This window comes from Myodes glareolus, chromosome 12, assembly GCF_982192425.1.
Source record: "Myodes glareolus chromosome 12, mMyoGla1.1, whole genome shotgun sequence".
NCBI lineage: Eukaryota > Metazoa > Chordata > Mammalia > Rodentia > Cricetidae > Myodes > Myodes glareolus.
The window spans coordinates 43,926,252-43,944,116 of NC_142037.1; the positions used below are offsets into that span (position 1 = coordinate 43,926,252).

A 17,865-nucleotide genomic window follows, 5' to 3' on the forward strand; every position below is an offset into this window, starting at 1 on the left:
ACACAGGGTCTCTCCATGTAGCCCGGTCTGCTCTGGTGCTGGCTAAGTACTATTGTGCTGGAACTCACACAGACCTGCCTGCCTCTGCCTCCCAAGGTGAGTGCTACCACGCTGGTTTTTCTTGCTAGTATTTTATTTCTATTTCTTCCTGAGTGGGGTTTTTGGTACATGTGGTTTTAGGCATTTGCCTGTTTCCTCTGGGTTTATGTTTGCTAGTATTTTATTTCTATTTCTTCCTGAGTGGGGTTTTTGGTACATGTGGTTTTAGGCATTTGCCTGTTTCCTCTGGGTTTATGTTTCCATCAGCATCTTATCTCGAAGCTCCATCAACATGCCTCAAGACTTCTCTCATTCCGGATTTTAGTGATATGAATCTTTACTTGACTTCTTTTTACTTTCTCTGAGTTTTCAATTCTCTTATTTCCACTCTCGTGTTATTATTTGCTTCCCTCTCTTAGTTGTGACCAGTCTGCTCCTGCCCTTGCTTCCCAGGGTGACTATCAGGAGATGGACGAGAGAGAGAGAGATGTAGATTTTCCAAGCCGCATTAACAGCTACACACTCCACTCTAAGCACATTCCGGCTGCATCACCTAAGTTTCAGGATGGTGTGTTTCTGTTCTCTACTTTATCAATTATCTATTATTTTCTCTAGCTGACTCCCCTACGTGTTTCCACATCTGTGTACTGCCCAAATCTCATTCTCTCATTGGTCCTTTCATCCCACTGGGCTGAGAGTAAGTACTCAAGCATGAGATCTTGATCCTTTTGATTTTACTGAGAATGGTTTGTGACCAAATTGGCTACGGCCTATCCCAGAGAATGTTCTACATACTCTTGAGAAGAATGTGTATTCTCCTGTGGTTGAATGTTCTTTACATGTGAACTCTGTTCCCCATATATTTCCCTGATCATCTGTCTGGTGGTTCTATCACTACTGAAGGGGGGGGAACCAAGGTCTCTAACCTTAATTGAACTATAAAAACCATTACTTGAATTATAGAGCTCATCTTTAAAAAGAAATTCCATGAGAAGCTACTTTTCAGGTCTAAATGCACTCCAGCAAACGAAGATCAAAGGATTTTTACAACCATCACAAATTTAGGAAGCTCCAAGACACACATACTTCCTCCAGCTCCTTAGGAAGCTCTGAGACATATTTTTTCCCCTCCAGCTTCTATCTATAGTCCCTGGTGTCTACTAGCCTAATCCAAGGTAAACTCATTTCATCAAAGTTGGAATGGATACGAGGCTAGAAATTTCTGCAGAGAAAGAGGTGGCTGACAACCACAAGGAGAGCAGTAGAAGTGCTCAAAGGTCAGAGAATGGAAGGAAAGCTCCGTTTCAGAGACAGAAAGTAACCTGGGACTCCTGAGCTCCAACCCAGAACCAAAGGACTAACATCTCTCAGGGCAGGGCCCAGAAGCATGTGTTTGAAGATGCCCTATGCAGTGAGACGTGGATTACTCTAAAGACCTGGATTTCTATGACTAAGTTTGGCAAGAATATATCATGTCACACAACTGTACTACCTGGGCAGATAATTCTGGTGTTGAGCACAGGGAGATTTTCTTTGGTGGTGGTCACAGCTGAACCAGCGGCAGAATCCGTTTGGAAATGACCACGACTTGCCTGGCCATCAGGAGACTGAGATGAGGATTTGGCTGTTGACAAAATATCCAGATTAAAAATGGCAAATGAAACCAGTATAAAATTGAACAAGCCCCTATAAACTCAAGACACACAACAACCACCAGATGCCTATTTAAATCAATGAGTGGAATTGAAGATGTTCATATTTACCTTCATTTCTCATTTTATTTTCATTTCCTTGAGGCATTTGGAGAGTATCTACCAAGGGAAATACATTGATCTCTGGCTTTGAATAGACGCTACCAGAACATAGATATCTACTATCATTAAAAGTCAATAATATGCTTAATTTGAAAGTAATCACCTCACACTGGATAAGTAGAAAATTTAAAGTCTAGTAAGCATTATGATGCACACTACCAACATTACCTGCTACTCATGAATGTTGGGTAAACAATCCCATTTAAGGAATGACTCCCAGCAGAACACATGAATATATGTGAAACAGGCGCTAATACAGTCTTCAGTTAGTGGAGACCCTTGGCTGGGACTCAGATCAGTGCATCATTTAACCCTCATCAGAAAAGGTTCTTCTTGCAGAACACGGCATTACCAGAGACCTACAACTAGACGATGGGTGGAGAATCGAAGACTGCGGCACAGTCAGCCCTAAATGAGACAGCTTTACCGAGCTCCTTCCCTGCAGGCGCAGGGGCTAGACAGAAGAGAAGGTGGACAGGGTCTAAGAGTCAGAGGAGGTGGATGGTTCCAGACACAGTACAGCTGATACACACATGAACTCAAAGGGAGGAGACATCATATATGAAATCCGCATGAGTTCAAATCAGACAAAACACCAAGATGAAGAAGGGGAAGCAGACACAAAGTCCCACCTCTAACCACAACTGATGTTTGGTGGGAGAAAAAAATCAGTTTTCTCCAGTGGAGTGTCGCTGGGTCTATCAGCCACATCCAAGGCAGGTTCCAGGCCCAGGAGGAGGTGGTCAACACAGAACAGAACTTTGTGTGTATGTGTGTGTGTTGTGTGTGGTGTGTTGTGTTGTGTGTGTTGTGTATGTGTGTGTGTTGTGTGTGGTGTGTGTGTGGTGTGTTGTGGTGTGTGTGTGTGTGTGGTGTGTGTATGCTTCTTGTATTTTATTCCTTTTATTGGTTTGTTTTGATCTTTGCTTTTATTAGGGGGGAGGAGGGAGGAAAGGATGTTTTATTGGCAGGGAGGGGTGAGTGAAGAGAGGGAGAGACCATGAAACTTGGTTGGGGAGGATCTGGGAGAAGCTAGAGGAGGGAAAAGAATACGATCAAAATATTTGATTGTAAAAATACTGTTTGTTTGCTTTTTCGATACAGGGTTTTTCTGTGTAACAGCTCGGTTATTCTGAAACTCACTTTGCAGACCAGGATGGACTCGAACTCAAGAGGTCCATCCGCCTCTGCCTCCTGAGTGCTGGGATTAACAGCATGCGCCACCACCACCCAGGTGCAAAACAAATACTTTTAAGAAAAAAAAGAAAAAAGAAATTGAATGGAAAGATACCACTTATCTTCCAATAAAACAAAGGACTTTCCTTACCATCATTTATTCAAATGATGCTAAGCTCCAAATGGTTTTGTTACTTTCTTGTATAAACTCAATACAGTTAAAAATATTCAAGAAAATAACAAAAAGATTTAATTCTATCTGAGGCAAGTTAGTGAAGGAAAAACAGCACCTTGATCTAATCTAGAGGCCATCAATAGGTATTAGAAAAAAACCAGTCGTCATTAAATTCAATTTAAAAGTACTCTAAAACTTAATTATCTTCACTTTCCCTCGAACTAATTACAAAGCTAACTGTATTAATCTTGCACAAACCTAACAGAAGCCACTCTGTTGTGTGTGACTGATGGGGATTCTGGGGCTGATCTCTGACACAAAGCACCTTTTGATGTTCACGTCTGATAAAAAGCAGAAAGTGCACCAACGACTAAGATCGATGCTTCAGTGCAGGGAATTCAATTACTTCTTCATGTTTCCTCCTAAATAAAGCATCACCTTGAACACATTAATAGCCTGTTTTTCTCACATCTCAGACATCCACTGCATAATTGAATAACGACACAATATGGATGATTCAATAAAAAGTAATGATCACTGAACACAGGAACACTTCTATTGCCAATGGTTTTCAGTAAGTTGGATTACAGGCAAAATTGCCGTCAAATGTGGCAACATTAAAGGCTTTCCTAAATCTCTGTTGACCTCTCTACTGAGCACTCTGATAGTTTCCTTCAGCCTCCTGTCTAACTGATGGGAATGCTGGGTTCATGAGAGTATGGTAAAGTGGAAGGATGGCTGGCTGGAAGCCACGGGCAACAAGTGTGCATGACGTATAGATACCCTGCTACTGTGCTAAGTAGTTTTTAACAGATGAAAATGTCAAAGGCCTGATGACCAAATTCACGTATAAAGTACCCTGCAGATGGCAGAATTAAAAGATTTTAGTAGGTGAAAATGATAGGCCCAAATAAAAAAAGACGAAGGGTTAGAAAGATGAGGGAAAGTTATTGCATTAAGCTTGAAAAGAGATTCCGTAGTCTGGGCGACATCAAAACGTGATGGATGAGTGGCATGACTATCTATGCTACTCCCCTACAGAAAACACCGGGAGTTTGCTCAGAACATTCCAAGACAGACACTGACCAAATGGATGCAGCCAGAAAAACAAACAATTTGAAACCACCACACTATAGATGAGTGGAGGAAGCTACGAGACACCAGATGTGAAGGAAGACATCAGAGGTAGCAAGGAGACATGACCCTGTAAAAGCCTTTCATAGCATCATTAAAGGACTGCCATAGGGAAGCAGGGGGAGACACAGCCCCACAAGATTCATCTTGGAAATCTTGGAACTGATAAAATACCGTGTGGGGAATTAGACCAATCATAAAAATCACCATACAAATGCCGGAGTTCATACTGCTAACATCAATGATACATAAAATCCATTAATAGCTACCATCAGGGGTTGAATTTTAAGGCAGGAAAACAAAGGTCATAATAAACAATAATCTAACAATTCAAACTCGAGAGAGAAATGTACTAGGAGCGAATGGCCTGAGGGGTCAACGCCATCTGTGAGGACAATTTCAGAATTTGCCCGTAGATATGGATGCTGAGTATCTGAGCTTCACAGAAACTAATTTCGATTTAAGAGCCTTAAGTACAATCAAAAAATTTTTTCTCAGTCAATAATAATAATAAGGCAATAATGATAGACAGCAAATGTTTATAAAACACTGCATAGCAGACACAATCCTGGGCACTTTTTGTACAATAATTGGCCAACTTTCAGTGCAAGCAGATTAAAATAGTGTATTATTATCTTCATTTTTACAGGCAGGAAAACTTCAAAAAAATCTAAAATCAATCAATCCAAGTTTGAAAACAAAATCTTAAGAAGTTATAAGAAGAAACAGTTCTGATATATCCTGTTGACTTCTTGAGTACATGATAATTACATTCATTTATTAATATTATACTATTAATATAATATTATACTATATACATTATTAATATTATGCTAATATACTATCTCATTTATTAATATTATACCTTCTGCTTATATTATCCAACAGTAATTACAAGTTTTTCACCTATGTGAAATACTAAAAGGGCAAATTCATTTCCTATCAAAAGCCAAAAGGCAAGGAAACCGTTAATAATTTTTAAGCGATCATATAATCATTTCTAGGCAAAAATAATTTGGTAAAGAAAGGGTTGTAATTAGAACTCTTGTGACTTTTAAAGCTTCACCAAACACAAGTATTGGCTGATCAGCAAAATATGAGAGACTGAACTTGGGCGTGTGAGATCAGCCATTTTCCCAGGAATCTAGGACTGGGAACCTTGGGTGTTTTTCTAAGACACTTAATCACTTTTAGTCCACAGTGCTTCGTTTATTATTAGTCTCCAGAGTACACAGGAGAGAAGAGAATACCTGACAAACCTACCTGACCTTTTTCCTATTATTTTAGTGTTCATGAATAACATACATTCATGAAAAGACTTTCGAAGAATAAAAATTCGACAGTTTGCCTCCAACTGAAAGCTACACGCAAAGGTACTTGTGACTGATCTCGGACCGACACCATCAGCTTTCTCACCTGCGGACAACTCTTTCACATCATCATCTTTAGATTCATCCGTTTCTGTGTTGTCATGGTCACCAGACTGACTGACGGCTTCACAGGGGTGAACTGTCTGCTCATCCATGACTTTAAGTAGTAAGAAGGGAAACAGATTTGTGTAAGTGAAAACATTAAGACACGCTTAGGAAGGAAAAACTGAACCAAGTATCAAAAGAAACTCTACATTCATAAAGAAACATTGCTTAGTAACAAAACGGGGAGCGATGTCTGTGGATACCAAATAAATCTGTGAAGGTTATATATTTACCAGAACAAAATTACATATGAAAAGCAAAGCAAAATACACAGCTCAACTGATTACAAGTTACACACCTAGGAGGTGATTCCCAACATTATTTGTTTTGAAGTCAACTTTCATCTAGTTGTAAAAATGTAAGCAGCATTTACCTTATACTCAAAAAAAAATTTAGATCTAGGTGCTGGACACATGACTAAGAGAGAGGAGCACAGAATGCTCTTGCAGAGGACTCAGGTCCGGTCCTCAGCATCCACACCGGGCAGCTCCCAACTGCCTCCTAGCTCCATCCCAGAGGATCCAATGCCCCCTCCGGCACCTGTGCTTCCAAACACACACCCACACACAGATACGCACCCACAGAATTAAAACTAAGAAGTAACCCTTTTAAAATTCAGATACAGATTTACACATTCTTAAACATAAACCACATTAAGAAATCAATGCTAAGAATCTATTGTCTCTATTATCGGCAGCTACCGGGTTGATTTTAAGAATTAAAGAGAAGCCAAAAAAGTAAGAAGATTGAATTTTTCAGACTTGTTTTATAAGCTATTATTCTACTCAAGTTGGGATGGAAATACTGCAACTGAATTTACTTCTAAAATCTGATTTTCTGAGTCACTGCTATGCTGATCGCACTGCTGAAAGGGCAGACAGGACTAAGTTCAAATTTCCCTCTAGCGAACTTATTGTCTTCTACCATGAGACCCTTTTTCCTCAAACGTGTACCGAATCCGAGCATTATGCACACTGGTTATGCTTGCAGCAGGGCTGTTGCCGGCCTCTTTGGAGCTAATTTTGTGTGTACCTTTTCCAGCTTCTTCAATGACTTGCCTCACTGCCTTCTTGAGACTGTTTGCGCGCAGCATTATTTCCCGGGGTTTCACGCCTTTCTGGGAGGAGGGTTTGGCAACGTCATTCACGAGCTGGTCCTTGCTTTCACCCAAGGACTCTTCACTGGAGGACTCCACGGCATCCTCCTCGGGGATCGCAGGGCCGACCCCTGGGGGCACCCGACTGGCCTGAGCGTCCGCGTGCAGGGCTTGCAGCAGCTGTTCGAGCTTCTCATTTAGAACTGAGCACTGGGAAAACCAACAGAACATCAATGACGGCGACAAGAAAGTACGCAGATAGCAATGACAGCGATGAGGGAGAAATTCAAACACATTAGGCTGGTAGACACAATATAAGATGTGTTTTTATGTAAGATAAATCTGGAATGTTTTAAATTATTGGCAATGAAAACACCAACATTCAAGAGGCTACGGTATTTTCTTCTGTAGATGTTTTGGGTGGAGAATATATTTATTTTCAACTTAGTGAAGACAAAAAATGATCTTTAAAGGAGTGGCTCTTAAGGTCCAGAAATGCTTACTATTAAGTGACTGATAGAGACCTACTGTGTGAAATACTGGAAGCAGAACCCTGTCGACTACCTCTCGATTCAGACTTCTGGATCACTCAAAATCTCTTAGGGTTTAAGGACTTTTTAGAATGGTATTTTATGTACACGAGAGTTTTGTTAGAATGCATGTATGCACACCATGTGTGTGTGTGGTACCACAAAGCCAGAAGGGGATCTCAGGTCCCTTGGGACAGGTGTCATGGATGGTTGGGAGCTGCCATGTAGGTGCTAGATACCAAACCTGGGTCCTCTGCAAGAACAGCCAGTGCTTACGACCTCTGAGCCATGTCTAGGCCCCGCAGGTTCAAATCCTTACAACCTACGTCAAACTGCTGCTCTTCCTTAGAATGCAACCAATACTAAGCTGGAAGAGATGCAGTACACAAAAACACCAGGCTATGTTTAAAGTCACTGACTTGGGGCTCCCTTTTTAGCTTCAGGAGTGGCAGGCATGGCTGAGCTGAAGCTCTGTAAGTGCCGACGGCACTCTGAGGTCCCAGAAAGAGCAAGAAGGAAAATGTACAGGAATAAAAAGGAAAGGAAGGGGGATGCAGAGAGAAATGCACAGAGGTCTTCTGTTTCTCCTGCTTTTCTACAGGTAAAGAGACATCTGGGATCAAAACTGTTACTGCACCTTTGGTCTTCACAGAACTCTTGGTCCATCCCCTTTCTTTCCGTGTCTTTGATGATAAGCCACGGCAAGGCCACAGTAGAAGGACTTCAGGAGCAAAAGTGTGGCTAAGAGGGAAATCCCACCTACTGAAACTGTCCATAGGGATGGAAATGATCTGAATCCCACAAGGTTTATTTCAGTGCTGGGTTAATTTTGTACCCTGCCACTTTGCTGGAAGTATTTATCAGCTCTGAGCATTTTGGTAGCATCCTTAGAGTCTTCTGTAAAGAATCACGACATCAGGCTGGAGAGGTGGTTCAGTGGTTAAGAGTGCTGGCTGCTCTCTCAGAGGTCCTGAGTTCAGTTCCCAGCATCCTCACAGTGGCTCACAACCCTAACGGGATCTGGTACCCTCTTCTGGTGTGCAGGCATACATGCGAATAGAGAACACTCAAATATGTGTGTGTGTATACATATATATGAGTATAAATAAATAAACATAAATAATTTTTTTAAAAAAGAATCCTAACATCTACACATTGGGACTGTGATCAGCTGTGAGTGGGATAGCTACATCAACCCTACCCCAAGCCCCAAGGTTCTGGGAATATGGCAGAAGAAGTGGGCAGAAAGAATATAGGAGCTGGAAGATAGGGAGGAGTGATGTGGCTTCTAGACATGACATGACTGTACACACATGAACTCAGCAGCTGTGGTCACCTACACAAGACCTGCACAAAAGCAACAGTTAAATATTCCAGCACTGAGGCCAGGAGGGCTCTGGAGGTCCCACGCCTGGGCTAAGGACCTGTGGGCAGCTGGTGACTCCTTGGTGGGGAGAGTCAGTTGTCTTTAGGACTGTGGCCATGGATGGACTTCCCCAGGCCCCAGAGGATGACCTCACCCCCACGTCCACAGGAGCAGCACTAACCTGACTCTGTGGGTTAAAAAGATAATTATGAAAGGGCAGGAAGTGGGAAAGGAGAGGTGGTGGGGATGCGGGGCCCGAGAGGAGTGAGGGGTGGATATGATCAAGATACAGTGCACACGGGTATAACATTTTCAAAGATTAAATAAAAATTTAAAGAAAAAAGTTTATTTTCACTTTCTTTTTCCTCCACTCAACCCATTCGTTACAGTATGAACTGAAGAGGGAGACATCCTTCCCGAGCCAAAGCCATGCAAACTTTATGTAAAAAGGACCTCTCGTGAACCTGAGCAGTAAAGACTGTAAAGTCAGTGTGCTGCTCTTAGCAGCAGAAAGTTCACCGAGGGGGAAGAAGTCTGTAAAGGCACGAAAAAAGTCACAAAAGAAACAGAACTTTGAAGGAGACAATGACTGGCATGGAGAGAATGGAGACTCTTGCTGGGAGGATGCTGAACCACCAAATCATGTCTGACATGGAGAGCCAGGCCTGACCCAACGGGACCACTGGTCCCACAGCATCTTCCCCTGTCAGGTTGACAGTGCGTCCCTCTACCATGCCAATCGCTGTGAAAGGGATGTGAATCATAAAATTTGGTTTGCTGAATCCTCTCCAGCAATGCAGCTTTTATGCATATTAAAGGATAGCCATAAACCAGAAGATGTTTTTGTACATTCTCACATCTAATTTAAAAAAAAATCACTTTTCTCTTTAGCTAGTTTGGCAAGAGCACACTGGGGCAGTCTTTAAAGGCACAGCGCAACACTCATGATGTCAACCAACAACGGGCATGCCCATGACGTGTTCCCCTTACTTTACTGGCCACGGCTTCGGCTACTACTGTATTTTCCAGTGTTTTGTCCTGTGCCTTCTCCACTTTGGCAACGAAGTCCCTCACGGTTTCACAGAGGATCCTTTGAGGAAGAGAAATCACACAGTTCAGTCAGTGTGCTCTCATGTACAGACATTTGTAAGCGAGCTACAAGGAAGCAAACTCAAAATATTCAGGATCATTTTTACACAAGACCATACTTCCATCTGTGTTAATATAGCTCAGATACATTTAGGAATTCCTAAGTGAAAAGGGATACACGAATAAGCCTCATTCTCCATACTTATCATAACACTGCAGTGAATCGTTCACGCTCAAATCAGTCTTACAAATAATTCTTTCAGATTCCCTAAGAATAATGCAGTATCTTCCAGAGCTTAGGAGTTTCTTTTCATGTAGAACAGACACAAGTTCTCCACTGTCTACAGGATCTACTGGACCTACTAGTCAGCAAGAGGACAGCTTGGTAGCACATTGCTCCTGAAGAGGAACGAGCTTGTGCATTGTTACCAATCAATCAGACACTCGAATTGAGTTATGTTCCCTGTAAACCCATCCATTTTCCCCCCTTAAGATAACCAATACAATAATACATAAGCCTAACCCAATTGAGATCTCATTAGTGTCAGCAATATACGGTTTACTTGTTTGTTTCTTTTAATTACATTTGGTATCTTTGCAAAAGAAATTATCTAAAAGAAAAAAAAAACAGGGCACAACATGTCTGCCTCTCAAAAAGCTGCACAGAAAAAAATGACCAGCAAAACGGCATATGCATAGTAGATTGGTTTTGGCAACATGTGTACATTGATAGAAACATCTTGAATGGAAACCATTTCTATCACTGATAGAAATTAAAGAATTTAGGGAAAAAGATAAAAATGTTCCAGTAAGCTTTTTTTTCTATTAATTTTACAACTTTCTCTGGTAAGTAATAATGGCAGCTTCCAGATGCTTCAATATTACAAAAATCAAACAATGCAAATCGAGCAGGCACATGGTACATGGTACATGCATATGCACCCACATATACTCCAGGCCTTTGAACTGGTCATCTAAGCGTATTATTGCTAACAATTTTTGTTTTATTTGTTGCCTAGGGGTTAAATTTGCTAGCCATCTATCCCTCGGTCTGCTTCCTGATGTCAGGAACAGAACCCAGGCCTCACACATGTTAAGCAAACACCCAGCCACTGAGTTATAGGCACAATTCTCTTGGCATTGGCTAACATTTCAAATTCCAGTTTTTGTTCTCTATTTATCTTTAAAATTTAAAAAATTATGATTGTGTGTGCTTGCATGTATGTATGTACATGTACAACACCCATGCAGTGACCAAGGAGTAGAGAAGAAGGTGTCAGACCCCCGGGACTGGAGTTACAGGTGGGTGTGAGCTGTGGTGGGGGAGCTGGGAGGCGAACTAGAGTCCTCTGAAGAGCAACAGACTCTGAAATGTTGAGCCATCACTCCATCCCCTTGAATTCGAATTTTTAAGGGAATTAAGAGAGTGTAGTTTACCATTTCTTAGAGACTCATCCATGGACTCCACATACAATTATTATTCTTTGTTAATCTATACTTCTATAGAATTTCTTGAAACATGATGCCAGGATAACATGACATTTCTTGTATAAGAAGCTGAAGGAAAGGCCTGATCCTCTATACCTTGGGTCTAGGGGGCTGATGCACTGGTATGTGAGTTAGAAGAGTGGCTGGTACTGAAACTGTGGGACTAATCCGAAGAGATATTCTGCCTTGGGCTCCTGTGGTTCCCCACTACAAAAGGAATCAGGGCTCTTTAGACTCTGGAGGAATGAACTGATCTAAGCAGTGAGTTTAGAGTCTCTATAGTGAAGCCTATTTATTGTCAGGTGGGCCAGGTGTGAAGGTCTGCCATCTTATCTACTTGATGCAGGAGGCGTCTGGCTTCGAAGATTGCCTGGAACACAGCGAGTTACAGGCAGTGTCCCTTTAGGCTTTCTACAGACATACATCTGATCACAGAGCAAAGCTGGCAAAGTCAAATATCCACTGAGGCCAGGGAAGTAATAGGTGGGTTGAACCCAGGACGAGAGAGGCACAAGTGCGTTGAGGCCTGAGCAATCTGAAAACGGCTCCATTTCTGGAAGCAACACAATTCACTGAACAATCACAAAGCAGCCGGCAGCTCTGCCCAGTGTGCTCGCCTGAAGCCATTTCCCTTTCCTCCTGTCCTTGCTGCGTCCTGTTCCCGGGGGAGCTATCCGCAAAAGCAGTTGTTCCTATGTTTGCATTCCTGTCAGAAGGAAACTTGTTCGTAGTGACTTATGTTTCTTCTTCATTACAAATTACGTATGTAATCAACCAAAATTTGCATTCTCCTCGGTTTTCTACTGTCTTCTGTCCCTCGGCCCCATCTTTTCCCTTCACTTCCTGTATAATAGTAATATACTCACTGAGCAGGATCTTAAAACGCATTCCATCACCTGTGAGTTGACTATTTCAGCTGGTTCCATCCCCTTCCCCAGCTGAAGTATCGGATACTTCAGAAGTAAATTCGAAATTCCACATTTGGGATAACAACATTATGAAGCTTTGGCTCTATGCATGGAATTAACTTAACGAAAATCTGATAACTTTAAACTAAAATATAATTATGTGATCTAAATATACTGAGAAATGTCATTTTGAAGAATCTCGTTTTTTCCTTTTAGTGATGCAATAAGCTGTTTGTATTTGCTAAATACAAATGTGTGTGTGGGAACTAATAAATATAATGAGATAGGATTTCCATGTTATAATTAATCATTGATACTTTCCAAACAGACATTTAAACTCTAAATACTTTTTACACTTTCCTGAAAAAAAAAAAAACCTTCAAAAGAAGCAGCAAAATATATTGCCTCTGAAGAGACTCCACGCAGGTGCTTGATGTGACGAGAAAATCAAGTTCAAATTCTCGTACTTAATCCTTTAAGCTCCTTCTCATATATTACTAAGGAAAACTACCAGCGATGGTGTCACAGCCAGGAAACACCCTTCCCTTTCATGTTCTCGGGGAACGGTACTTTCTTCGCGTCAGCCCCACAACTCACTTGGCAGACGATATGACCACCGCATGTTCATCAGAATTGAGGATTTTCGTAAGGTGATTGGCAACTGAGTCTTCATAAATCGCCATCTGGAAAAGAAAACTCTACGTTATATGACTGCTGCGGACATCTTTACAACCCAGTTATGACTGCTTCAGAAATGTGCTGTTCATACACATACAAGAATGTCAGGAAAAGTGTGGGGGAGGCAGCAACGGCTGTCATTCAAAGTGGGGGCTCATTGTACAAAAGTATGTGTGTGTTGGGGGGTCATTATGCAAAGTTTGTGTAGGGGGGCATTCATTATACAAAGAAAACTTCCCCTGGCTCCTATTTTCAGGGTCTGGATTTCCTTACGTATTTAGGAAATCCAATAAAACTCCATTAATTTTTTGAAATTTATATATAAATGAATTATATATAAATATAGCCTGACTATAAGAAGCATTACTTAAAATAAATACAGTAAAAGCCAGACTAGTGCATATAAAATATAGACAAAGACCTAGAAATCCAAGTAGAACGGCCCAGTGATTGACATTCCGTTTCCTTGCGAACCTGGAGACTACAAACTGAAAACACACAGAGAAGAGCTAAAAGCAAACAGCAGCAAGCGGGAGCCTGACAATGGCGAAGCATGAGGGCGATGAAAAGCTCTCCTACATAAAAACGGATAGGTCCTAGGAAGGTGCTGGATACTGTCTGCTAGAGCTGAACACAGGCCTAACACTAGAGGGCCGAGAAACTCAAGTCCTACGTAGACACCCCAGGGAAACAGGTGTGTGGTCACCAAAAGGCATGAACTAGATGAGATGTTCGCATGGTGTGAACATAATGTATGTGTCCATGGAAATACTCCAGGACACAGGACACTGAAACATATGTGTCTCATGGAAATCCTCCAGGACACGGGACACTGAAACATATGTGTCTCATGGAAATACTCCAGGACACGGGACACTGAAACATATGTGTCTCATGGAAATACTCCAGGACACGGGACACTGAAACATATGTGTCTCATGGAAATCCTCCAGGACATGGGAGGGAAAGGGGCACAAGTGTGCCACAGCACAGATGAATCTGACAAGCACTGGGTAGAAGGAGCCAAAGCAAAAAGGACACAAAACAATTTCCATTTCATATTCTATATCTCCATTTTCATAAACCACGCAGAATTAGTGTAAGTTGTGGTCAGGACAGTGGTCATTCATGAGAAATGTGGGGTTCGGGGGTTTTACAAGGGCAGGAGGGGGCTTATCGAGGCACAGAAATGGTATCTTGGGATCTGGGTGTCAGTTACATACGGCTTGCCTAATTTGTGGAAATGTTCCAAGCTATACATCTAAGATATGCACACTTTTCTGCCTGTGTATATCACTTCAATAAAAAAGGTTTTTAAAAATTCAACGGTGGAGGCATACAATCTGGAAAGCAACCATAAAATTATACTCCTCCTGAAACACACGACATTCCCAATTGCCCTGTCTTTTCTTTTCCACTGAACTCAAACCTTAACATCCTATTGAAAGAGCACATCTTCCTGATATATAAAAATGCGCGTGCTATCTAAACAGCCTCGTGCACAGAGGTCTCTGCCAAACGTTTTCTCAAGCGCATCCATGCCATAAATCAGAATTTTTCAGTAGAAATGGTGGCCCCATTCAGGCTGGGCCCCAACGGTCCCTCGCCTTGTTCGGACATCTCACTCTTCTTTGCCCATTTGCTCAGAAAATACTGAAGTTTAAGTAAACATTTTTCCTCCATAATGCCACTCTGACTGGCATCTTCTCAAAAAAAAAATGATTTTCAATTTATAGTCAAGTCCAACCATTGGTAGCGAATTTGCAGTTTCTACCTCACCTCCTTCAGATGCAGGCCACACCCAGAAAAGCAATTTCACACCACAGGTCTCCCAAGTTATGTAATGTTGCCCCAACCCACTAATTGTCTGATTTAAACACAAGAATCGGTGTTATTAAAGATCAGAACAGTGGAAACACATTTTTTTAAATGTAAAATAGGGCAATATTCTTCAGCAATCAACTTATTCTCTTCACTGCTGAGTGGATAACACGTGACATGGCCAGTAATGCTATGAGAAAATGCATTAATTAATTTATTAATTATTATCATTTGATTAATGCTACTTGAAGCTTATATTTATTTGTGCATTAAAGATACTCAAAGACAAAACTATAACGCTTTCTGAAGAGAGACAGTGCATGGCCTTCCAGCCGGGAGTACTGGGACGTGGGTGGGCACGTGGGTGGGCACGTGGGTGGGATGTGGGTGACACGTGGGTGGGAACGTGGGTGGCACGTGGGCGGGACGTGGGTGGCACGTGGGTGGGACGTGGGTGGCACGTGGGTGGCACGTGGGTGGCACGTGGGTGGGACAGGTTTACTGGAGCTGCACCAACACCTGCTAGTCAAGCAGGTGCTCACGACCGATGCAGACAAGTGAACGCTCACCAGAGGCTGCCAGGGTCCTGAGTCCTGAGGACGGGACCTGGCCTGCCCGGTGCTTTACACATATCTGCATCATTAAATCCTCATCTGCATCATTAAATCCTCACAGCTCTGTGGCCCATGTTACAGACGAGGTGGTGAGGACCATGAAAGTCAGCCCCTTAGGGTTCATAGTCACAGAAAGGTTCTAACCTGAATCCTCGGGATTCTTTACTCTGGGAGAGAAGCCGGGAGGCAGTCAGGGACACCATGAAACAAACATGCCACCACTGCCATCTCACCTGTCCCCAGGAAACCCCATTTCAAATGGTCAGTAGACAAAGGATTATTCTTACATAAAATCCTTCAGATGCTTCTGCGGGTTCAGGGAGCAAAGATGTCTTCGCTGGCAATTTGAGTTCGTATGTCATTATGCTCCACCTGAAGAGAGAAAATCCTTTGGTCTGAAATTTCTTTAATTTTTTTTTTTTTGAGACAGGGATTCTCTGTAGCTTTGGAGCCTGTCCTGTCCTGGAACTAGCTCTTGTAGACCAGGCTGGACTCGAACTCACAGAGATCTGCCTGCCTCTGCCTCCTGAGTGCTGGGATTAAAGGTGTGGACCACCACCGCCTGGCAGAAATTTCTTTAAATCTTAATGAACTATTTTCATTTCATACACACACACACACACACACACACACACATTTGTGGCCTACAGTTTTATTCCATCTTAAACCAAGGATGGGACAGAAATCCTTGATAAAGCTGTGATAATCCCATAAACACTGGATTTATAGTCTATGATTTCCACATTCTACCATTTCTCCAATTAGCAGCATCCAAACATTTCAACACCAGGTCACAGCAGGAAAAGCTGGTCATCCCATGACTTACTGCCCTTTAAAAAAATTATTTCTATTTTGTGTTCATTGATGTTTTGCCTACAAGTATGTGTGCATGGGGGTGTCAGAAGCCCTGGAACTGGAATTACAGACAGTTGTGAGCTGCCCTGTGGGTGCAGGGAATGGAACCCAGGTCCTCTGGAAGAGCAGCCAGTGTTCTCAACAGATGAATCTTCTCTCCAGCACCAACTTACTGCTCTTGATGCAATGTATTCTAGCTTTTTCCTTTCTCTTCTACTTTCTAAATAAGATTCATTGTAAAGTACTAACTAAATTATGTTATTAATGAGCCAAAACCCAAAGGTCTAAAATAATGTCTTAGATTTAAGATATGCGTATTACCTACTGAAATAAACCATTTAATACTTAGCAACTGCTCCTGGCAAAAGGATATGAGTGAGGGAGTGAGTGTATGTGTGGGGGTGGGGGAGGGAGAGAGAGAGAGAGAGAGAGAGAGAGAGAGAGAGAGAGAGAGAGAGATGAAAATGGGGTAAACACTCCTTAATTCAAGAAAAAGTAATATAAACATGAGATGGAAGGAAATTAGTTATAGAAATAATACTTAATTTTAAAAAACATATTTCAGTTATTAGTAAGTTATTACTAAGTCTCACTAAGTAATAATTCAAAAAATTGAATCATTAGGAAAAGTCATCAACGGGATAATTCCAGATTAATATCTAAAACAATTCTAATTTGGGGAAAATCATAGGGTTAGGACATTATTACGGTCTAACAAGATGAGAGATAAGGATTTTTATAGATACAAAGCATTATAAAAGTAGTATTGCAACACATGAATTTTATAAAGAGCATGCACAGCCAATGACGGAAGCTACAGACAATTCCAAAACTCACGGCTCATACACTAGAAGATTCCAGAGTATGGTTCAGACTAATGAGAATACGTCTTCTCATAAAAACCACAATTTCCAGAAACTTCCCCAATAGACTTGTGTTACTTAGGTTACGTGAACTAAACCGTTACTTGTGGCTACCTTTCAACTCTCGACATGAAGACATAAACAGGGGCTGGAGAGCTGGCTCCAGGACCTCAGCACGTGCTGGGGAAAAGTGTGAAGGATAGACTTTGGATCCTCAGAGCCTACCTACACGCCGGTGGGAGTGCTGGCCTGCGCATGGCTCCAACCTAAGAAGACAAGAGCTGGCTAGCAAGAGTAGCCATCTCAGCCAGCTCTGGGTTTAAATGGAAGAATTAATGAGGATGATTTCTAGTATCAACCTCAGGACTCCATATGTGCAGGCAAATACACACAAAAAATTACAAATTATATATATATATATGTACACACACACACACACACACACACACACACACATATATATATATATATATATATATCAAAGTAAAGGGCAGGTTCTACAAGGGTGAACAGGCTTCCAAACGAAGCTCATATGTTTGTACAGAAACTAGAAACCTCACAAGCATCGGTTAGCTTCACAAATAAGTACGAGAAAACTGCAATCAGAAACTACAAAGCCGAACTCTTTGAAGCTGAACTACTTCTCTGGTCAAAAGACAAGAAGCAGGAAAGGATTCTGCCCCAAACCACAACCTTCCAAGCTGCGTCTCCCTCCTGGATCGACAGCAAACTCTGAGAAAAGAG

The 17,865-nt window shown here is 41.8% G+C and overlaps 1 protein-coding gene across 8 annotated transcripts in view; it reads right to left on the reverse strand.

The window, feature by feature from the left end:
- Dgkh (diacylglycerol kinase eta) overlaps positions 1 to 17,865 on the reverse strand; it is a 168,271-nt gene that overhangs the window by 39,017 nt on the left and 111,389 nt on the right. For all 8 annotated transcript variants that reach the window (XM_085698297.2, XM_085698299.2, XM_085698298.2 and 5 more), the window contains 6 exons: positions 15,691 to 15,775; positions 12,888 to 12,973; positions 9,796 to 9,895; positions 6,846 to 7,119; positions 5,755 to 5,865; positions 1,532 to 1,663 (listed from right to left, as the gene is read on the reverse strand). In XM_085698297.2, coding sequence (XP_085554423.2) covers positions 1,532 to 1,663; positions 5,755 to 5,865; positions 6,846 to 7,119; positions 9,796 to 9,895; positions 12,888 to 12,973; positions 15,691 to 15,775 — 788 coding nt within the window. The remainder of the gene's footprint in view (positions 1 to 1,531; positions 1,664 to 5,754; positions 5,866 to 6,845; positions 7,120 to 9,795; positions 9,896 to 12,887; positions 12,974 to 15,690; positions 15,776 to 17,865) is intronic.